Source organism: Leuresthes tenuis, unplaced genomic scaffold, assembly GCF_036924035.1.
Source record: "Leuresthes tenuis unplaced genomic scaffold, fLeuTen1.0.hap1 SCAF_17, whole genome shotgun sequence".
NCBI classification, from domain to species: domain Eukaryota; kingdom Metazoa; phylum Chordata; class Actinopteri; order Atheriniformes; family Atherinopsidae; genus Leuresthes; species Leuresthes tenuis.
The window spans coordinates 2,726,752-2,749,284 of NW_027325371.1; the positions used below are offsets into that span (position 1 = coordinate 2,726,752).

Below are 22,533 nucleotides of genomic sequence, written 5' to 3' on the forward strand. Positions count from 1 at the left end.
AAAACAAACAAAATTGGTCTTTTTAAGTGAAGATAATACGGCAGAAAGAAGCTGAAACGTTTGTTATTAACTGTAGGGGGCAGCACACACTGCTATCGAATGATATACAACCGTTAGAAGAAGAAGAAGAAAAATAACGTAGAAGAAGTCGAAGAAGTTAACCCGCCATAGAAGAAGAAGGGTAATGTTGTTTTGAGAAATTGTTAATTCAGAAGCTAATAAAACGCACCTCCGTCATAACATGACAAAACCAGCCTAAGTTTAAATGCCGAACACAGACAAGCTGATTCGTAATTTGTGAAGAAAAGTGTCCGAAAATGGAGGAAATGATGGAATCCGATTCTGTGGAAATGTCTGAAACCGGAGAGTATCACCGGGTCGCTGATGCGTGGGAGACTGTCACTGCAGTTCTGGTGAGTGGGATCGAGCCCCGGACACGAGTCGCTTAGTGATCCTGAGGCCAACACGGGAGTGGACCGAATTCCATTGAAATATCTGAAGATTTAACACTTATCGATTGTAGCGATGGTTCATTATGAGTGAGACTTAATATCGGAGGTTTAACTGATTAGTACAAGTATTTTGTTAAATTCCGCCGACATGTCGATGTGTTTCTTGCCTGAATTATAATTAGAAATGAGTAGTCAAATTAATAATGGCGACTTTGAGTGCCATGAAAGGCGCCTAACAAATAAAATGTATTATTATGTTATTATTATTATTAATAAGAGGAAATCCACATGGTTGGTTGAAATAAATCACAAATGACCATAACATATTTCGATAAATACATTTCCTAGATCATCAACAGAAGTGTCAAAGTAGTAATAATAAACCTTTAATAGCGACATAGATGGCAGAAAGATTCAAACACAACCACTGAGATGTGCAAAATGACCACAAAACAACGTAAAACTGCAGCGAAGATGGATAAGAGCCACGAAAGATCGGAAAGGGATTTAAGGAAAAATAAATTAGTAAAAACAGTCAGAGACGACTGAGAAGAGGGTAGAAACAAGCATAGAAACGTGTAAAAGAGATGCTAAATGAACAGGAAAGATGGAAAATCACTACAGTGGGCTGCAAAACTATCACCACAATATGCAAATAGCCTTTAAAAGAAGATAAATGATTATAAAACATCATAAACAGCAAAAAAAGAAGCCAAATGAGCACAAAAAAGATTAAAGAAACAGCAGGTCAAAGTAAGCTGAAAAAATAAGAACTGAAAGCCTCAAAATGGCGGCAAAATGAACAGATACAGATGTCCAAGTTTAATTTCTGAATCATGGATGGAGTCGGGGAGGTTCTACACCAGTTCGCTCTGATATGAAGGAGAAGAACTAAAGGGACCAGTCTTGATAATTAGATGGATTTGGGCCGGAAAATGAATCATGAGTCTGTTTAAAAGCACCTGCAACACATTTCTGATGCTGAGGAGCTCGCTGTGATGGAGCCTTTTTCTCGTCTTGTGCGGGTCCATGTGTAGGTGTCTCGTGGCTCCTCGGTGCCGGAGCAGAACCTCTCGGACTGCCTGGCCCTGCTGTGCAGTCAGGGTCTGGGCCAGCTGCTCGGCGTCTGGCTGCTGGAGAGCATGCAGATGCGCCTCTCGTCCTCGGTGGTTCCAGAGTTCTGGTCTGGACTAAAACAGCCGGAGAACGAACTCGAGGAGAGGGACCGGGCCTTGGTTCTCCTCAACGCCTTCAGGACTCTGCTGGACCGTCTGGAACCTTTTCTGAGCAAGTAGAAGAAATGAAGCGACATCACTGCAGTGAAGGTGAAGCATTTTTAAACGTCTCTTCTTCTTCTTTGCAGGCGGTTTGGAGCGGTTGGGGGCGTGGCAGGACAAGGGCTGTGGTGGACTGCATGGGCCGGGGTCCAGAGGCCTCCAGGAGCGCGCCTTCACCACCATCAGGGCCCTCCTGCTCTTCTCTCCGTCCCCGGTCCTCCAGGAGCGAGTGCTGGAGTTCTACAGCAGGACCTTCTCTGTCTACATGAGGCAGGAGGTGGGCGGCGAGGACGGCGCCGAAGCCCCAGACGGCCCTGAGGGAGGGGCCTGTCCGGGCTGTGGGGTCCCCACGCAGCAGTGCTGGTGTCAGAGGGCCCTGGAGCAGCTGCAGGAGCTCAGCCACATTCTGTGAGTGGGTCAAAAGTAACTGTCCTGTGTTTCTGTAGCTGCTTTCTGTAGCTGCTTTCTGTCCTGTGTCTCTGTAGCTGCTTTCTGTAGCTGCTTTCTGTCCTGTGTTTCTGTAGCTGCTTTCTGTCCTGTGTTTCTGTAGCTGCTTTCTGTGTTTCTGTAGCTGCTTTCTGTTCTGTTTCTGTAGCTGCTTTCTGTAGCTGCTTTCTGTAGCTGCTTTCTGTAGCTGCTTTCTGTTCTGTTTCTGTAGCTGCTTTCTGTTCTGTTTCTGTAGCTGCTTTCTGTAGCTGCTTTCTGTAGCTGCTTTCTGTTCTGTTTCTGTAGCTGCTTTCTGTTCTGTTTCTGTAGCTGCTTTCTGTAGCTGCTTTCTGTAGCTGCTTTCTGTCCTGTGTTTCTGTAGCTGCTTTCTGTAGCTGCTTTCTGTCCTGTGTCTCTGTAGCTGCTTTCTGTAGCTGCTTTCTGTAGCTGCTTTCTGTTCTGTTTCTGTAGCTGCTTTCTGTAGCTGCTTTCTGTAGCTGCTTTCTGTTCTGTGTTTCTGTAGCTGCTTTCTGTTCTGTTTCTGTAGCTGCTTTCTGTTCTGTTTCTGTAGCTGCTTTCTGTAGCTGCTTTCTGTCCTGTGTCTCTGTAGCTGCTTTCTGTAGCTGCTTTCTGTAGCTGCTTTCTGTCCTGTGTTTCTGTAGCTGCTTTCTGTGTTTCTGTAGCTGCTTTCTGTCCTGTGTCTGTAGCTGCTTTCTGTAGCTGCTTTCTGTAGCTGCTTTTTGTCCTGTGTTTCTGTAGCTGCTTTCTGTAGCTGCTTTCTGTTCTGTGTCTCTGTAGCTGCTTTCTGTTCTGTTTCTGTAGCTGCTTTCTGTAGCTGCTTTTTGTGTTTCTGTAGCTGCTTTCTGTCCTGTGTTTCTGTAGCTGCTTTCTGTGTTTCTGTAGCTGCTTTCTGTCCTGTGTCTCTGTAGCTGCTTTCTGTCCTGTAGCTGCTTTCTGTCCTGTAGCTGCTTTCTGTCCTGTAGCTGCTTTCTGTCCTGTAGCTGCTTTCTGTAGCTGCTTTCTGTTCTGTGTCTCTGTAGCTGCTTTCTGTAGCTGCTTTCTGTGTTTCTGTAGCTGCTTTCTGTAGCTGCTTTCTGTAGCTGCTTTCTGTAGCTGCTTTCTGTAGCTGCTTTCTGTAGCTGCTTTCTGTAGCTGCTTTCTGTCCTGTAGCTGCTTTCTGTCCTGTGTTTCTGTAGCTGCTTTCTGTCCTGTGTTTCTGTAGCTGCTTTCTGTAGCTGCTTTCTGTGTTTCTGTAGCTGCTTTCTGTAGCTGCTTTCTGTGTTTCTGTAGCTGCTTTCTGTAGCTGCTTTCTGTGTTTCTGTAGCTGCTTTCTGTGTTTCTGTAGCTGCTTTCTGTAGCTGCTTTCTGTGTTTCTGTAGCTGCTTTCTGTGTTTCTGTAGCTGCTTTCTGTAGCTGCTTTCTGTGTTTCTGTAGCTGCTTTCTGTAGCTGCTTTCTGTGTTTCTGTAGCTGCTTTCTGTGTTTCTGTAGCTGCTTTCTGTAGCTGCTTTCTGTAGCTGCTTTCTGTCCTGTGTTTCTGTAGCTGCTTTCTGTCCTGTGTTTCTGTAGCTGCTTTCTGTGTTTCTGTAGCTGCTTTCTGTGTTTCTGTAGCTGCTTTCTGTAGCTGCTTTCTGTAGCTGCTTTCTGTAGCTGCTTTCTGTAGCTGCTTTCTGTGTTTCTGTAGCTGCTTTCTGTGTTTCTGTAGCTGCTTTCTGTGTTTCTGTAGCTGCTTTCTGTGTTTCTGTAGCTGCTTTCTGTAGCTGCTTTCTGTGTTTCTGTAGCTGCTTTCTGTGTTTCTGTAGCTGCTTTCTGTAGCTGCTTTCTGTAGCTGCTTTCTGTCCTGTGTTTCTGTAGCTGCTTTCTGTCCTGTGTTTCTGTAGCTGCTTTCTGTGTTTCTGTAGCTGCTTTCTGTGTTTCTGTAGCTGCTTTCTGTAGCTGCTTTCTGTAGCTGCTTTCTGTAGCTGCTTTCTGTCCTGTAGCTGCTTTCTGTCCTGTGTTTCTGTAGCTGCTTTCTGTAGCTGCTTTCTGTGTTTCTGTAGCTGCTTTCTGTAGCTGCTTTCTGTGTTTCTGTAGCTGCTTTCTGTAGCTGCTTTCTGTGTTTCTGTAGCTGCTTTCTGTGTTTCTGTAGCTGCTTTCTGTAGCTGCTTTCTGTGTTTCTGTAGCTGCTTTCTGTAGCTGCTTTCTGTGTTTCTGTAGCTGCTTTCTGTAGCTGCTTTCTGTGTTTCTGTAGCTGCTTTCTGTAGCTGCTTTCTGTGTTTCTGTAGCTGCTTTCTGTGTTTCTGTAGCTGCTTTCTGTAGCTGCTTTCTGTGTTTCTGTAGCTGCTTTCTGTGTTTCTGTAGCTGCTTTCTGTAGCTGCTTTCTGTGTTTCTGTAGCTGCTTTCTGTGTTTCTGTAGCTGCTTTCTGTAGCTGCTTTCTGTGTTTCTGTAGCTGCTTTCTGTAGCTGCTTTCTGTGTTTCTGTAGCTGCTTTCTGTGTTTCTGTAGCTGCTTTCTGTAGCTGCTTTCTGTAGCTGCTTTCTGTCCTGTGTTTCTGTAGCTGCTTTCTGTCCTGTGTTTCTGTAGCTGCTTTCTGTGTTTCTGTAGCTGCTTTCTGTGTTTCTGTAGCTGCTTTCTGTAGCTGCTTTCTGTAGCTGCTTTCTGTAGCTGCTTTCTGTCCTGTAGCTGCTTTCTGTCCTGTGTTTCTGTAGCTGCTTTCTGTAGCTGCTTTCTGTGTTTCTGTAGCTGCTTTCTGTAGCTGCTTTCTGTGTTTCTGTAGCTGCTTTCTGTAGCTGCTTTCTGTGTTTCTGTAGCTGCTTTCTGTGTTTCTGTAGCTGCTTTCTGTAGCTGCTTTCTGTGTTTCTGTAGCTGCTTTCTGTAGCTGCTTTCTGTGTTTCTGTAGCTGCTTTCTGTAGCTGCTTTCTGTGTTTCTGTAGCTGCTTTCTGTAGCTGCTTTCTGTGTTTCTGTAGCTGCTTTCTGTGTTTCTGTAGCTGCTTTCTGTAGCTGCTTTCTGTAGCTGCTTTCTGTAGCTGCTTTCTGTCCTGTGTTTCTGTAGCTGGTTTCTCTTCTGTGTTTCACGCTCGGTTGGTGGTTGCAGATCGAAGCTGCAGCTGCTGGAGTGGGTCAGCTCCGAGGCCGTCACCTCCATCCTGCACAAGCTCATCGAGCAGCGCATGGAGCAGCACTGCCGGGGCGAGTACGAGCGCTCCTTCCTGCTGGAGTTCCAGGAGGTGAAGCCACCTTCCTCAGACACGTTTCACATTGTCAGCCGCTCGCTCTGAACGTGCACGTTTCTGTGTGCGCAGTGGCTGGAGCTGGTGCTCGGCTGGCTCAGCAAGGTGTTTGCCAGCGAGGTGGACGGAGACGCTCCGGTTCTGGGTGGCGCCAGCGCTCCCACTGGGTCCGGCTCCGTCATGAAGCAGTGGAGATGCCACATGCATCAGTTCTTCTGCAGGATCTACGTCAACATGAGGATCGAGGAGCTCTTCAGCATCATCAGAGGTGAGAGTTCACGAAGCAGTGTGAGTTCCTTCTGCTTCAGAAAAACAGTGAAAAGAAAAGAAAAACCGAGCCGGTGCCAGTAAGAGGGATGGAAACCATTAGTTAGACCATGTTGAGTGTTTTCTATGAAAAGGCGTCATCGACTCATTCCTGCTGGCGATGTTTGATGTGATTCTGGTGCAGTTCTGGTGCCGTTCAGAGGTCCGGACACGCCTTCTCTTCCTTTATCTTCCCTCTCTGACTCAGTGCTTCCTCCTCTGTGGTGGTTCAGAGCTCAGAGTACGTCTCTGAACCGGCTCGTGTTCGCTTGCCTCTCATCTCTTCTCCTTCCTCTCTTCCAGATTTCCCAGAATCCAAAGCTGCGATTGTGGATCTGAAGTTTTGTCTGGAACGAACTAACCAGCGACAGCAGCTGCTCACGTCGCTTAAATCTGCCTTTGAAAGCCGTCTGCTGCACCCGGGTCAGTTCCTGTCTGTCAGAGACATTAGAGGCAGGATCTTTCCACGACGCTGCATCTGAAGGACGTTTTCCTTTGGATTCAGACATCAGTTTAAGTGTTTCTTTCCAGTCGTGTAGAACAAAAGCGAAAGAAAATGAAGACTAACTGAATGTCTGTGAAATCTGTCGCCCCTCCTGCAGGCGTTCACACGTCGGACATCCTCACCGTTTACATCTCGGCCATCAAAGCTCTCAGAGAGCTCGACCCATCGATGGTCATCCTGCAGGTCGCCTGCCAGCCGATCCGAAAGTACCTCCGGTGAGTCACGGTTTACTCAGTAAAGAAAAAGTCTCTTTGTTTCCTGAACTGCTGTGAAAGTAAGTTGATGTTCATTTATGTCACACGGGAGCGGAAAGGAAACATTATTTCCTTGTTTTTGGGGATAAAATGTGAGATAAAACTCACACACGGCTGGAACACGGCTGAAACACGGCTGGAACACTGCTGGAACACGGCTGGAACACGGCTGTTTTTGGATGTAGTTTGAGGAGTTCTTCTCTTTTACAGATGTGTGACCCCAGAGAACAGGCTGATAAACAGGCTGATAAACAGGGAACAGGCTGATAAACAGGGAACAGGCTGATAAACAGGCTGATAAACAGACTGATAAACAGGCTGATAAACAGACTGATAAACAGGCTGATAAACAGGCTGATAAACAGGCTGATAAACAGGCTGATAAACAGGCTGATAAACAGGCTGATAAACAGGCTGATAAACAGGCTGATAAACAGGCAGAGCTTGGGTCACGGCTTCGGTTTGTGGTCGTTTCAGGACTCGGGAGGACACGGTGCGGCAGATCGTCGCCGGTCTGACCGGAGACGCAGAAGGCTGCACGGACCTGGCGTCCGAGCTGTCCAGAGGAGACCCGGTGACTCTGGAGATGCAGGACAGCGACGACGAGGGCAACGACCCAGAGGACTGGGCTCCAGACCCCACCGACGCCGTACCCGGTCAGTGAACGCATCGTGTGCTGCTGCTCAGTTCAGTTCATTTGACTCAGGTGTTTCTGCTCGATGTTGTCAGATAAAATGGGGTCGAAGCGGCGCTCGTCTGACATCATCAGCCTGCTGGTCAGCATCTACGGCAGCAAGGACATCTTCATCGACGAGTACCGAGCGCTGCTGGCCGACAGGCTGCTGCACCAGCTCAACTACAACACCGCCAGGTCCGAGCCGCTTCTTCACAGCCAGGTTTCTTACGTCTTCGTGTCGCTCCTGTTGTTCACGGCGGTTCTGATGTTTTCAGGGAGATCCGGAACGTGGAGCTGCTGAAGCTGCGGTTCGGCGAGTCTCACATGCACTACTGTGAGGTCATGTTGAAGGTATTTAGACACGTTTGGGTCACTGAGCCCGGAAGGAGCAGGCAGGAGGTGTGGCACTCTGCTGAACCTCGGTGTGTTCCTGCAGGACATGGCCGACTCTCGCAGGATCAACAGCAACATCTGCGAGGAGGAGTCGAAGCTGAGCGAGGAGGAGCAGCCGCCGGAGCAGCCGCCGCTGTCTCTGTCCGCCATCATCATGTCGTCCGAGTTCTGGCCCACGCTGAAGGAGGAGAAGCTGGAGCTGCCCCCCGTCGTGTGCCAGGCCATGGAGGCCTACACCCAGCGCTACGAGAAGCTCAAGGTGGACATTTCCCAGCTTTCTCCCATGTAAACAAACACTTTTAAACTTTTATCTGGGGCATTAATTCTGTCTTCTGTGCTGCAGGCCATGAGGACGCTGAGCTGGAAGCCCCACCTGGGCTCCGTCACTCTGGACGTGGAGCTGGAGGACCGAACGCTCTCCAACCTCACCGTGTCCCCCATCCTCGCAGCCATCATCCTGCACTTCCAGGAAAAAAGTAGGGTCTGATTTAAAACTAAGCTCATCGTGTGGTTTGTGCTTCAGAGGTTTGGTCAAACTGGAGCTGCTGAAAGCTGCAGCTGATAAAGAAATGTTTTCACCTCGGATTATATGGAACATCAGAGGTCAGGATTTGTCTTGTAATACGTGACCTTTGCTGAGAAAATGAACAATATAAATGACAGTTTCACTTAAAAAAAAAGCTTTTTATCTGTGATGGGGACAGATTTTAAAGAGAAATTCACCTTTTTCTGTACTTTACAGAAATTTTTTGGGTGTCTGAAGTCACTATGAACTCAAACGTTTGACATTTAGGAGCCCTTCGGATTTTTAGGACACATCCAGCGTCCTCCATCTTTGTCTCCACCTAACCTCAGTGCAGATGATGCTGCGTTCACTGTACCTTAGAAGTGTGGGACATTAAAGTATTTTATTCCTGATTTTTGCTTTGATATTAAAGCACGCGTGAGAGGTTTGGGAGCCTTAAATCCATCTGCTTCGGACTGGTTTTGAAGTACTTTGACTTTGACTCGCAGCCATTTGTTTTTATTACGGTGGAGTTACATCCCACAACCGTACTGGAGACAAATCAAATCTGTTCTCTGAACTGAAGGAATAAGTTGGCTAATAAAGCTCTGTCAGAATGTTTTTCACAACAAGGAAATCTGACTTTTAATCGTTGTTAGAAAGTTAGAAATTCAAATTTTACTGTTTGTCATTGAATGCAGCATCAGTTCTTAATGTTTGCTGCTAAAAGCTGAGACAGAACACGGAGGAATGAATAATGAATTCATTAACCCTCCTGCAGCTGTTGGGCTGTTCAGCTCGGGACTAAAGGAGGGATCAGTAGCTGCCGCCCTCGACATTAAAGCCAAAAAGTTCAGGTTTCAGCACCTGTTCGATGCTCCAGCTTCCATAAAACTCATCTCTGAGATCACAGCTCGAACCTTAAAGGTTGAAACGCTCCTTTGTCACCCGTCAGGTTGCTGGACCCTGGAGGATCTGAGCACCAAGCTGGGCGCCCCAAAGGAGCTGGTCCACAGGAAGCTGGCTCTGTGGCAGCAGCACGGCGTGCTGAGGGAGGAGGCGGGCGGCCGCTACTACGTGGTGGAGACGGGCTCGTCCAAAGAGAAGCTGGACCGGGGAGTGATGCTGATCGACAGCGACGAGGAGCGGGACTCCAACACCACCACCCAGTCTGAGCAGAGGGAGGAGAAGCTGCAGGTGAGCACACGCTTCCTCTTCTTCTTCTTCTCCTGTAACCTTCCCAGCTCCTTTAACCTCAGTCTCTGCAGGCAAGTCTTTAAACGTCCGTTTCCCAGCTCATTAGTATTGATTATTACTGGTTAATGATTGGTTCTGAGGCTGCGGCCAACAGTTTTTCAGCATATTTTCAGCAGATGTGTGGAAACTGGAGCCTTTTCATAGTCACTTCTTCTTCATGTTCATTGTAACTGATACTCGTCCAGATTTCTGTGGCGACGGCAGCTTCTCAGATATTTTTATCAGTAATCAGTCGTTTAAAGTTTGATTTAATTTTCTGGGAACCAGCTGATAATCAAACATTCGTGCACCCGATAAAAAGGCCTCATCACCTCTCCTGGTTCTACCCTCACATAAAAGGTCATTGAACAGATATAAAACCAGACTTTAACACCAAATCTGAGCCCTGAAATGTGTTAAAACGTCCTGGTAAAGACACTGATGTGAAACTGTGTCCCTGCAGCTGTTCTGGGCCTACATCCAGGCCATGCTCACCAACCTGGACAGCATGACGCTGGACCGCATCCACTCCATGCTGCGCATGTTCGTCGCCACGGGGCCCGTCGTCACGGAGATGGACGTCAACGAGCTGGAGGCGTTCCTGCAGAAGAAGGTCAGGGAGCATCAGCTGATGGTGTCTGCAGGCGTCTACAGGCTCCCCAAAACAAACTGATGGAGGATGGCGTGCTGCGTTCAAGGGCACTGGGAAGATTTCACTGTTGAACAAACTGCTGACGGCAGAAAGTGAAAATACTTCAGCTCAGCCTGAAAGGAAAGATTCAGCCTTCAGTTTTCCTTCTCTGTGTGATGCTGCAGCTGGAAATGAAATGTTGTAACAGATGTTTCTGAATGATATTTGATTGTTACAAAAGCTTTTTCATTTCTCGTGTGTTTGCCTGAAAGTGTTTGACATTTCCACGTTTGTTTGCATCTCAAACATCAGTCAAAGTTTCCTCCTAACTCAGTGTGATTGGCAGAATGTCTGCAGACCTACAGATCGATATAAAACGCCCAATAGAATTCACTTTAAAGGTGACATATTGTGTAAAATCCCTTCTTCCTGCTCCTGGGAGCAGATATCAGGTGTGAAACTCCCCAAAAACACAACCCTGGGATTTATTTAGTTTAATTTGTTTCATTTAACGAGCCGTTCTGAGTCCTTAAGTTGGCTCCGCCTCCTCTGCTAAGCCCCGCCCACTCACAGCCACCCTGCTGGACGGATGAAGCCAGCTTCTGGTGGAAATGTTCTGCTGTCAGCTGTACTGAGGAGCATGCATCTTCCATCCAGCAGCAGCCTCAGAGGATATAAGAGCCCAGTGGATAAACTATATCTGAGGCTAATGTTCCAGCAGAGTTAGCTAAAGACTGTGAATGTGCAGCAGCCACTTTTCATCCCACTGTTTTAACAACTTGGTCCAGTTCAACGCTGGACTGAAGGAACTGAGCCACAAAGAGGATCAGTTCCAACTCTCAGAGCCTGAACTTCAGAGCAGGGAAATGGAAGCATCTGAGAAATAACTCCTCATGGTTTATTTACTGATTTATTTCCTCCTTTAGCAGCAGCTAACGCTAACAGCTAACGCTAACAGCTTAGCTAATGAAATAACTCCTCAGGGTTTATTTACTGATTTATTTCTTCCTTTAGCAGCAGCTAACGCTAACAGCTTAGCTAATGAAATAACTCCTCAGGGTTTATTTACTGATTTATTTCTTCCTTTAGCAGCAGCTAACGCTAACAGCTTAGCTAATGAAATAACTCCTCATGGTTTATTTACTGATTTATTTCCTCCTTTAGCAGCAGCTAACGCTAACGCTAATGAAATAACTCCTCATGGTTTATTTACCGATTTATTTCTTCCTTTAGCAGCAGCTAACGCTAACAGCTAACGCTAACAGCTTAGCTAATGAAGATGTCGTACACCTACTTCTAAGGAGTTAATGCTGTGCGAGCTCCTTGACTCCAGTTCAAACATTTAATTCCTTGTGGAAGTAGCTGCTGATCTCACCAAAAAGGTGGGTTTCATCTTCATAAGACCCCAGAAAACTAACACCTTTCCAGGCTGCAGTCGGTGAATAAATGAGGTGTTCAGCCTGAGACCGATTCCGGATTAAACTGGTTTTAAAGCAACACCAGAGAAGTTTGTGAACCTTAAAACTAGCCTGGAGCGCCCAGAGGACGAGACGCCACAGTTCAGGGCTTCGGTTTTCGGTTGTTGGATATTGATGTGCACGGCTGTGCACGTGCAGGGCTCACATCGACATTTATCTCTATGGCAACGCCTTCCAGCTGTAGGGGGAGCAAACGAGCACAAAATGAGCCAAATTCTCTGGTGTCATTTCAACATCCACAGCTTTTTAATTCAAAGTTAAACAATTAAAGCAACTAAAACAAGCAAAATGACCCAATGACCTCATCGAAGCAGGATTTCTCTGTGGGTTTCTGTGAAAACCTGCTTTCAAACAGCAACTTATCTGAAAAAAGCATCAAGAACTACGTTCAGGCTGTGCTTCGTGTTCGTTTCTTCAAGAAATCTCTTAATTTTATCACTCAAACGGAGACAAACCGGTGGATTTATTGCTTTATTTGGATTTGGACACATTTGCAAAGGCAACAGATTGACATTAAAAGACAAACATTTCGTATTACTGACCTCATGTAAGGAGCTCGTCACACACGGGTTACGATTTAGTATCAAACGGTTCCCTTTCAGTGGTTAAATGTAGAAATTAAAAAAACAAAAGACATATAACAGGTTTTTGAGCCAAGTTAAAGGAACATGCTGGTGTTTTTAAATGTGTTTTATTACCAGAGAAGCCTCAGAGTAAGAGTCCAGGCTGAGGTTCCAGTGAAATGAACCAAAAGTAATGAAAAGATTTCATTATTCCGCCATATTTCAGCCTCTCTTTGTGGATTACAGTGAGCTGGAAGCTCAAAGAGTTCTTTTCTTAAAATGTCTCATTTAAGATTTCACGATGATGGAATTAAAGAAGAAAATGGATGTTTAGTCATTTAATTTCATCCTCCGGTACGATTACAGTGTTCAGCTGGTTCTGAATCCTCAGTTTAACTCCTCTGTGAACTAAACTGAGTCGGGAGTCGAGTATTTTACGGTGTTTTTCAGGATGAGACGCTGTGGCGCCCGTTTCTTCCCACAGAAGCTGTAAAAACACCAGAATGCTCCTTTAACCTGCCCGGCTGCTACATGCAGTCAGTGCTGGCAGACTGGACTTCCCTCAGTTATCTTTGCACAGTGAAGCAGAAGAAGAACCCACCACCTTCCCTCCTAAGGCACAGCGTCCCGTCCGCCCCGCGGCACCGTGGCGTCGGCGTCTCAGCAGCATTTCTTGCCCCTCTTCCTGCGGTCGCGGTCCTTCTGGGCGTTGATGTTGACGGTGTCCTTCTCCCGCTCCCGCTCCCTCTCGGCCCGGTTCTGGCTCTGCTTCTTGGCCCGGAGAACCATGCTAGTGAACGCCATGAACATCTGGACAAAGCAGCAGAGCAGAGAGTTCAACGTGCACATTTCTAAAGCGCGCACGTCACAGAAAGCAAAGATCTGAGACTTTTTATTCCCGCTAAATCCAGCTCAGGTTCTGTTCAGGTTCTGTTCGGGTCATGGAAGCTGTTGGGCCGGAGGCGGGGCGACCCTGACTGGTCCGACAGAGACTAACGACCGTGCACGCTCTCGCCGTAACGGCTAACTGAGAGTCAGCAACCTGCCAAAGGAGCGCTGACGAGTCCCAGCAGAACCCTGCTTTGGATCAGGACCAGAGGTGCTGCTCAGTGGTTTTAATGTTTTGGCTGATCGGTGCAGTTTGCTTCAATTAACTACAGGACTGCGTGGTCCCGGTACCGGATGATATTCTGTCTTCAGAACAGAGCCTCTGACAGCAGAACCGAGCTTCTGACAGCAGAACCGAGCCTCTGACAGCAGAACCGAGCCTCTGACAGCAGCTTCAGTGAAAGGAGGAAACACTGCCTGAATGTACTGATTCTGTAGAGAAGATAAAAATAATCTCACCTCTTCCACGTTTATATTCTCTTTGGCGCTGGTTTCAAAGACCCGAACACCCACCGACTCCCCGAAGTTCACAGCGTCCTGGGTGTCCACCTTCCTCCTGGAGGGGTCGTCGCTCTTGTTTCCCACTTTGAAAAGAAGGAAATCAAACGCTGATGAAACCCGTCAGAACATTTCACCTGCAGACGATGAACCGCCCTCACAGATCAGGGACTTCATTCCAGTCAGAGTCTGCGTTTCCCACGGTCAGTGAAGGCATCATCATCTCACTTTACTTCTGTTCTTCTAATCAAACCATTCGGCTCGGGTGAGAAATAATGAATCCCCCCCCACATCGAGCAGCTTCTGACAGAAGAATCGAAGCGTCTGTTTTCAGACGCTTCATCAGGCTGTGGTTTAACGGCACCGATCAGAGAGAATCGGAGGATTTCAATCCTCTGCTGCTGTCTGTTTCACATGAAGCGAAGTGGACCTACCCAGGACTTTGCAGACGCTGTCACAGTTCTGGGAGATTTCATTCAACCACCTCTTCACGTTCACGAAGGACTCCGGGTTCGTGACGTCGTACACGATGATGACGCCGTGCGTGTTCCTGTAGTACCTGTGAAGAAACCCGACAGCAGGATGAACACCTGGCGCCACCTCAGCTTCGTGTTCTGCATCTGAGGAAAGCTTTTTCTTTACGTTGAGGTGATGGTTCTGAACCTCTCCTGGCCCGCCGTGTCCCAGATCTGCAGCTTCACCCGCTCCCCATCGATGTCCACCGTCCGGATCTTGAAGTCCACGCCGATGGTGGTGATGTAGCTGCCTGCAGGAGCGTCAGAAATCACAATGACACCAACACGCCGCCACAAAAAGAGCCACAAAAAGAGCCACAAAGCAGGAAATGTCATCAGCTGTGGAACCAATCAGCTGTCCCAGCTCAGCCTGTCTGATATTACAGGAGGAGGAGATCGGATCATCCAGAACAGTCAAACTCTCAGGCCCAAACTCATGTTTTAGGCCTCCACAGTGCGTGTGTCGGTGCAATACCGCCACTGACCACCAGGTGCTGACTCCAAAAGACTTTTCTGAGGAGAAACTTTATTTCTGCAGCTGTGGCAGTGAGCTGCTCCTCTGCAGAGTGGAGCATTAAAGCAGATCTCACATGTCGCTGAGACACAAATGTAGCCACAGCTTTCAGATTAGAAGAGTTCAGGCCTTGTTTTTAGCTTTCCTGAGACAGCGGGAACCATTGAGCCACATCTCAGATTTACACTGAAGCGTTCGTACCTCGGTTTTTTTCTTTCGCAGCACAAAAAACCCCCCAAAAAACTTGAAATATGTTTAAAGTAAATGATCACAGGAACTCTTCTTTTTAAGAAGCTGCCTGCAGCAGCTCATAAAACAGCCTGAAATACACCCGGAAAGGATCAGAATGACGCCTCACGGCGTGCTGAAAATGTTGGATTAACCCAGTTTTTACTTCTTATTTCTTCTGTGAAGAAGTAAAAAGTTTAACAGCAAAAAGCACAACTGACTCCTCCAAAGTGAAACTTCTGAAGGGAACTCAGAGAAAAGGAGCATTAATGAATATAAATATAGATAATAAGTGTGTGAAGAGGAAAGATGAATGCAATTTAAAAGGAAAGATGTGCCAACCGACTCATTCCGTGTCTCTAATCTTTGGTCCGAGGTAGTTTCTTTATCTCTGCACCCCCCCCTCCCCTGCAGCTCTGGACATGCCAGCACAGCTCTTAAACCCTGAGGATGAGATGAGTCATGGTGATAAAACCTCTGCCAGCAAAGAAGAAGGAAATAAGATGTGGAAACTCACCAGAGAAGGAGTTGTCTGCGAAGCGGAGCAGGAGGCTGCTTTTCCCCACATCTGAGGAGGGAACAGATCAGATTAGCCAGCAAGTTCAGCCTGTTCTGTCCCACGTTTAGCTGCAGAAAATGAAACCGAGGCGGCTTCCTCCCAGTTAAAGAAACACAGGCGGGTCGGGATGATAAGAGAAGCGAAACAAAGCAAGAAACGAGGGCAAAGTTCCAGCTTTGAATGTGTGATTTAAAGCTGAGGAGCTGCTCCACAAATAAGCCGTTAAAAGAAACCGTTCAAAGCTCCAGATTTGACCCACTGGCTGTAAGATGCTGAGGAAGAATCAGCCGGGATGAGTCCGAAGGTCTGAAACTAACAGGTTCTGAGGAGCAGAAGCAGTGAAACATTTAGAAACTAAAGGAGCTGCGGGAGCTTCCTGATGGACAAAAGAAGCTCCCTGCAGGGCGGGGGGGGGCTGGAAGTAGGTTTAATGCTTTGGGTTTACTCCCAGCCCCTCGTCATCTTATTTTACGGGCCGATACCAACGATAACGACGGGTTCAACCTTTCATTTGTCACCTTTGGACGTTGAGAGCATCGGTTTTACGAGCTTAAAGCTCAGCAGGTTAACTGTTCAGTTAGCTGAAGGTTAAAGGTCAGCAGCATAACTGTTCAGTTAACTGAAGGTTAAAGGTCAGCAGGATAACTGTTCAGTTAGCTGAAGGTTAAAGGTCAGCAGGATAACTGTTCAGTTAGCTGAAGGTTAAAGGTCAGCAGGATAACTGTTCAGTTAGCTGAAGGTTAAAGGTCAGCAGGATAACTGTTCAGTTAGCTGAAGGTTAAAGGTCAGCAGGTTAACTGTTCAGTTAGCTGAAGGTTAAAGGTCAGCAGCATAACTGTTCAGTTAACTGAAGGTTAAAGGTCAGCAGGATAACTGTTCAGTTAGCTGAAGGTTAAAGGTCAGCAGGATAACTGTTCAGTTAGCTGAAGGTTAAAGGTCAGCAGGATAACTGTTCAGTTAGCTGAAGGTTAAAGGTCAGCAGGATAACTGTTCAGTTAGCTGAAGGTTAAAGGTCAGCAGGTTAACTGTTCAGTTAGCTGAAGGTTAAAGGTCAGCAGGATAACTGTTCAGTTAGCTGAAGGTTAAAGGTCAGCAGGATAACTGTTCAGTTAGCTGAAGGTTAAAGGTCAGCAGGATAACTGTTCAGTTAGCTGAAGGTTAAAGGTCAGCAGGATAACTGTTCAGTTAACTGAAGGTTAAAGGTCAGCAGGATAACTGTTCAGTTAGCTGAAGGTTAAAGGTCAGCAGGATAACTGTTCAGTTAACTGAAGGTTAAAGGTCAGCAGGATAACTGTTCAGTTAGCTGAAGGTTAAAGGTCAGCAGGATAACTGTTCAGTTAGCTGAAGGTTAAAGGTCAGCAGGATAACTGTTCAGTTAACTGAAGGTTAAAGGTCAGCAGGATAACTGTTCAGTTAGCTGAAGGTTAAAGGTCAGCAGGATAACTGTTCAGTTAACTGAAGGTTAAAGGTCAGCAGGATAACTGTTCAGTTAGCTGAAGGTTAAAGGTCAGCAGGATAACTGTTCAGTTAACTGAAGGTTAAAGGTCAGCAGGATAACTGTTCAGTTAACTGAAGGTTAAAGGTCAGCAGGTTAACTGTTCAGTTAACTGAAGGTTAAAGGTCAGCAGGATAACTGTTCAGTTAACTGAAGGTTAAAGGTCAGCAGGATAACTGTTCAGTTAGCTGAAGGTCAAACAAAGGTCAAACAGCAGAAACGCTGCAGAGCTCAGCGGTTTCCACAGAAAGGAAGCACAGCGACTGGCTGGCCTGTTGGAACAGTTCTGGGTCTGAATCATGAAGCTTCAGGCGGGTCCAGACGATGGTTTTCAGGATACAGCAGCAGAACGTGCCGCTAACTGAAGCTAAAGGTCAGAACCGAGCGTTCTGTCAGAGATGAGCTTTCATTTCATGTCATTTCCTGCTCAGTAATGTCCTGCAGTCACAGCAGCAGGAAAAACCTAGAAGCTAATCTGAACCAGAACCTCTGGAAGAACCCGGCGTGATGATGATGATGTCTGAAACCAGTTCAGCCGTTCCTCAGTAAGAAGGTCGGTTTCATCACCCCGTGTGACCCCGTGTGACCCCCAGCTGAGGGGCGAGAGGTTTGCAGCTCACAGAGTCTGTGTTTAACAACAAAAAGCCTCCTGAGAGGAGCTTTGGCTGCTTTTCCTCCTCCCTGGGATTAAAAATCTGAATTTTTCACGTTAATCTGAGCTCGTCCCGAACAGGACGCCGAACCAGACGCCGTCACGGCGTTCTTCTCCAACTGGAACGCAGCGAGCTGCTGCTCGCACTCCGCAAACATCTGCAGCTCTGAACCCGAAACCCACAGCGCTTTCTTTGGCGCCGGAGGGTCCAAAGACCCGAACAAAAGCAGCAGCAGACAGAAGAGGGCGGAGCGGCTGGAGGCCCACAGCGAGCTGCAGAGACCCGGCAACACGGAGAGAAGACCGCCATGTGCCGACTTCGCTCACTTTCTAACCAGCATTCAGCTCTGATGATGGACCCGACGGCACCAGCAGGGCCGAGTGGACCACAGAACCTGCAGAACTAACAGAACCGACAGAACTGACAGAACCAACAGAACCAACAGAACCTGCAGAACCGACAGAACCTGCAGAACCAACAGAACCTGCAGAACTGACAGAACCTGCAGAACTGACAGAACCGACAGAACCTGCAGAACCTACAGAACCTGCAGAACCTGCAGAACTGACAGAACCTACAGAACCTGCAGAACTGACAGAACCTACAGAACCTGCAGAACCTACAGAACGGCTGACAGAGGCGCAGGGAGAGCGACGCCAGACCAGCAGGAACACATGAAACAGCCCCCAGCTGCAGGACCCGCCCACCTGGTTCTGCTGTGATCCGAGGCCTCAGCAGAACCCGATAGAACCAAACACCTGCAGCGTTTCACTGGGTTCGGGCTTCCTGCTGCGGCCGCCACAGCGAGGCTGAACGTTGATCCTGAAGTAAAACATTTCCATCCTCAGAGGGCGGCCATTTTGAATATGAACCACCCTCCCTGAGGTGAACCGTCTGAGTCGTTCACCTGCAGAGATTAACCCACACCGAGAAGCTTCCCCCCCCCCGTGACCTCCAATCTGAACATGCTGAAACTTTCAGGGATAAAAGCACATCTTTCATTGCTTCCTGGAACATTTAAACACCTGTGGAAGCCTATAATAGGATGGATGTGACCCTGTGTGGACTCATCTGAGAGGGGAAAACTGAACATATCTGCCATTAATCAATTCCTGTGCAGAGAAAGCCTGAGGCTACTATATGTTAGCATTTAAAGGATGATCTGAGTGTATTTCAGCCTGATTCATGCCCCATTAACATGTCTGTGGGTCTCAGCTGCAGAGGACACCAGCAAAAACTCTCCAAAAACTCTCCAAAAACCTGATTTCTACAGGAACACGTCAAACATCGGAGTCCAAAGGGAACAAATGTGTGGCATTAGGGATCTAAAGTGGATCATAGAGCAGAATCTGAGTTTTAAATGAGCTAAAATGTACTAACTGGAGTCTCCGATGATGAGCAGCTTAAAGAGATGATTGTAGTCTTTTCCTGCCATTTGAATGGCCTCTGGTTGAATTTCCCAGTAAAGTCAGTCTCATGTGAGGACGTGCGCTTCCTTCTCTCCACGTGCACATGCAGTTTTAGTGCTGAATGCTAGCAGCTCAGAGGCCACAGCGAGGACATCTCCCGTTGAATCTCTGCACGGTTCGTTCAGCCGCAGTTTCGCTTCACGTGTTCATGCCGTCCTCTTTGGTTTCGGGGTAAAGCCGAAGCAAAACGTTCAGTACGAGCCGATTCTCCACAGCTCGCCGTTCACGATTCATGCTTCAGAGCCCAGGCCGGCTGCATGCTTCCACCTCGGTTCCAGTTCCACCCAGTGATGCTCCTGCAGGGGGTTTCCAGCCGAGTCAGAGCAGCGTTGACTCCCTCCCGAGGACGCAGTCCCACGCCTTCACACCTCCATGACAGAGGGCATTTAAATGGTCAGAAATCCAGTTATTTCCCAGAAGTCATGGCTCCAGAAGCAGCAGCAAACTGAGATGTTCCTCTTTCCCACTGCAGCGGTTCCTGTAATCGATCCCTCTATTTCCTTCACTTCCTCTGGCGGTCAGGTGGAAAGTCACCTGTTCCCCGTTCCTTGCCACGAATAGAGCTCTCACTTCTTCTGCTCAGGATGCAGAGGTGCTAAATAAAGAAAAAAGGAAAGAAGCTGTTGGACTCGGTCACGTTAGCATGATGATCGATTCATTTTTCACCGCCTCCTGCAGCTTGTGCCCCTCCTATCCTCCCTGGCTGCTCCTCAAACAACAGCTGAGTCACTAAATACAACTTCCTCATCCTGCTTTACCTTTTCTATCCTAGAACTCAGCTGAGGAAGCTGCTGTAGTCAAGGCAGCAGCAACGAAACCCCCCCGACAGCCAAACTACACAGCTGTCACAGCCATTTTACTCTGTAGGATTTTAAAGGTTCGCATTTTATTTACACGAGTCATGAGACTTTCAGCCGAGGCTCATTCCCCTCCGAGACCACCGAGCAGCTGATGTTCGACAGCTACAACAAAGGCAGCATGAGCAGAATGATTCATTCTTATTTGTGGATCACTGTATCAGCCTTCAGTTCATTCAAATTAGCTCCAAATCCAAAGAATAAATCATAAATCAAGCAAAGAAAAGTCTCTATTTGCTTGTAAATTTGATTCTTAAAAGCTTGCCTGCCTTTTTTCTCCACGTTTCCCACCAGATCATTTTAGTTTCTGCATCATGAACGACACCACACCCATTTTTAGGACTTTTCCTTCATTTTCAGCTCATCCCAGAGTTGTCCAGTACCTCTGACTCAATTCATTTCATGTCCTTCTGAAGTGAATACTGCTTTAACTTATTGTTTCTAATCCAATTATCATTATTCAGAACAATAGAAACTGGCTGGCTTACACGGCGACAGTTTTCCATGAAAACAGGAAAGCCTGGAACCATAGAAAAGTGAGCTAATCAAGCCCCTTCGCACTCTTCCTGCTCGAGGAAAAGCTGCGCAAACTGCGGCTTAAAAAAGTTGAGATTTAATCCAACTTCACAGGAGATTAAATAATACCGTTTTAAATGGATATAACTATACTTTTTTTAAATCTTATACTCATAGTCTTTCATTCGGCTGACACAATTTTCCTCAAACTGCTTTAGATTCAATAAAACATATCGATTTAGATCAAGAGTTGACGCCGCTGGCCGTTTGAAGAGCCTCTGGGGGATGGATACATGTCGCGGATTTAACTGACAAAAGTTTGGTAATTATCACTGAAAATTAAGCTTTACAAATACAGAGGTTAAAATTAACCGTTCTTCATTCGGTTTTGATTGTAAAACATTTTAAAGTCTCTGAAACTCACACCGATGCAGACTTTTTGTTGACCGTTGGTCCAAACTGTCCTAAATCCCAGCAACTAAACTACGGACCGGTTAGTGGTGGCGTTAAAGAGGTATTAAACTATAAAACGATTAAAACGGCTGGATATCACAACCGAAAGGGATAAAGAGTCGTCGACGACTCGTAAACTGAGTTTAGGGAGGCGGGCACCAGTGCTGATAACCGAGAAAACTTCCAGATTTGTTTATCCAGCCTGGAGTGACGGAGTCTGGGCCTGATCCTGGCCTGTCGAGACGTTGGAGCGAACTTCCCGCTCCGCGGACCAACTTTAAACCGGCGGGGGTCGCATTGGAGGACGTACCTTGGTTGTCCGGCGGTCCTGGAGTTCAGGCGGCTGCTCGTGTTTTCATCCCCGCGGGATAAGTCGGTTTTGTCCCGTTGGAGCACCTCTTCGCCACCGCGCGACCACACCTGACTGACTGCAGCTGGTGACCCACGCTCATCAGCTGATGCTGCGTTCAGGTCATGTGGGACAACTCTGCGCCGTTCGGCCGCTGTGTCCACACCGAGGCACTGTGATGGCATCCTTTTTCCACGTGGAAAAATCTCAACACTCATCTGTGTTTCATGCTATATTTATAGAACTATTTCCCTCTTTGATATGTAAAATGTATTTTTAATTCTATAAGATTCAGATTTATGTGTAAAGCGCCAAATCACAACAAATGTAATCTCAAGGCACTCCAGAGACAGTCCAGTCCAGTTCAAACCATTTATAACACGATTATATCAAATAGATAGATTCCAAATTAATCCAATTCATACAGAGTCTATTATAAAATGTTGCTTCACTAAGGAAACCAACAGATTGCACCGAAACTTCTCTTTGATCCAATCTCATCCTGAGCTGCATGAGGCAACTGTGGAAGGAAAAAACTCCCTTTTAACAGGAAGAAACCTCCATCAGAACCAGAACCAGGAAGGGTCCATCTGCCTGGACCAGCTGGGGCTGAGAGGACAGGAAAGAGGGGACAACAAGCAGCGTAACACCAGGCCAGAGATACCTGCTGAGAGAGAGAAACACAAGTTAATGACAGCAATGATGTCAGAGGGAGGAGAGGTGCATCATGGGAGGTCCCCCAGCAGGCTGGGCCTATAGCAGCAGAACTATGGGATGTTTCAGGCTCACCTGAGCCATCCCTAACTATAAGCTTTATCAGAAAGGAAAGTTTCAGCCTGATCTTAAAGGTAGAGAGGGTGTCTGCTTCCTGAAGCCAAACTGGCAGCTGGTTCCACAGAGAGGGGCCTGATAACTGAAGGCTCTGCCTCCCATTCTGCTTTTAGGGGCCTGATAACTGAAGGCTCTGCCTCCCATTCTGCTTTTAGGGGCCTGATAACTGAAGGCTCTGCCTCCCATTCTGCTTTTAGGGGCCTGATAACTGAAGGCTCTGCCTCCCATTCTGCTTTTAGGGGCCTGATAACTGAAGGCTCTGCCTCCCATTCTGCTTTTAGGGGCCTGATAACTGAAGGCTCTGCCTCCCATTCTGCTTTTAGGGGCCTGATAACTGAAGGCTCTGCCTCCCATTCTGCTTTTAGGGGCCTGATAACTGAAGGCTCTGCCTCTCATTCTGCTTTTAGGGGCCTGATAACTGAAGGCTCTGCCTCCCATTCTGCTTTTAGGGGCCTGATAACTGAAGGCTCTGCCTCCCATTCTGCTTTTAGGGGCCTGATAACTGAAGGCTCTGCCTCCCATTCTGCTTTTAGGGGCCTGATAACTGAAGGCTCTGCCTCCCATTCTGCTTTTAGTGGCCTGATAACTGAAGGCTCTGCCTCCCATTCTGCTTTTAGGGGCCTGATAACTGAAGGCTCTGCCTCCCATTCTGCTTTTAGAAACTCTGGGAACAACAAGGAAACCTGCAGCCTGAGAGCAAAGTGCTCTGTTGGGGAAATATCCAACTGTGAGATCTTTAAGATGTGATGGAGCTCGGTCATTAAGAGCTTTATATGTGAGGAGAAGAATCTTAAATTC

At 47.3% G+C, this 22,533-nt stretch overlaps 2 protein-coding genes across 2 annotated transcripts; one reads left to right on the plus strand and one right to left on the minus strand.

Annotated features, from left to right (window-relative positions):
• Nucleotides 1-153: 153 nt before the first annotated feature.
• anapc2 (anaphase promoting complex subunit 2) lies at nt 154-10,121 on the plus strand. Its single transcript, XM_072369665.1, has 14 exons — nt 154-413; nt 1,490-1,739; nt 1,816-2,137; nt 5,228-5,360; nt 5,436-5,631; nt 5,973-6,092; nt 6,272-6,389; nt 6,906-7,084; nt 7,158-7,299; nt 7,380-7,455; nt 7,541-7,756; nt 7,841-7,973; nt 8,958-9,199; nt 9,702-10,121. Exons 1-14 carry the CDS (start codon nt 318-320, stop codon nt 9,909-9,911), a joined length of 2,433 nt encoding a protein of 810 aa, XP_072225766.1. The 5' UTR covers nt 154-317; the 3' UTR covers nt 9,912-10,121.
• A 1,684-nt stretch (nt 10,122-11,805) lies between these two features.
• LOC140273606 (ras-related protein Rab-35) lies at nt 11,806-21,010 on the minus strand. Its single transcript, XM_072369221.1, has 7 exons — nt 20,866-21,010; nt 18,641-19,324; nt 15,071-15,121; nt 13,939-14,062; nt 13,731-13,855; nt 13,258-13,382; nt 11,806-12,720 (listed from the first exon to the last, which is right to left on the minus strand). The coding sequence occupies exons 2-7, from the start codon at nt 18,693-18,695 to the stop codon at nt 12,571-12,573; spliced, it is 630 nt and encodes a 209-aa protein (XP_072225322.1). The 5' UTR covers nt 18,696-19,324; nt 20,866-21,010; the 3' UTR covers nt 11,806-12,570.
• Between the last annotated feature and the right edge of the window lie 1,523 nt (nt 21,011-22,533).

Excerpts from the sequence above, each read along its gene's own strand:
- anapc2 (XM_072369665.1), top strand. The coding sequence starts at position 318 with ATGGAGGAAATGATGGAATCCGATTCTGTGGAAATGTCTGAAACCGGA. Across the intron at positions 2,138-5,227 it reads CAGGAGCTCAGCCACATTCT|ATCGAAGCTGCAGCTGCTGG; the intron begins GTGAGTGGGTCA and ends TGGTGGTTGCAG. Across the intron at positions 6,093-6,271 it reads AAGCCGTCTGCTGCACCCGG|GCGTTCACACGTCGGACATC; the intron begins GTCAGTTCCTGT and ends CCCCTCCTGCAG.
- LOC140273606 (XM_072369221.1), bottom strand. The coding sequence starts at position 18,695 with ATGGCAGGAAAAGACTACAATCATCTCTTTAAGCTGCTCATCATCGGA. Across the intron at positions 13,383-13,730 it reads CAGCGTCTGCAAAGTCCTGG|TGGGAAACAAGAGCGACGAC; the intron begins GTAGGTCCACTT and ends TTCTTTTCAAAG. Across the intron at positions 12,721-13,257 it reads AGAATATAAACGTGGAAGAG|ATGTTCATGGCGTTCACTAG; the intron begins GTGAGATTATTT and ends TGCTTTGTCCAG.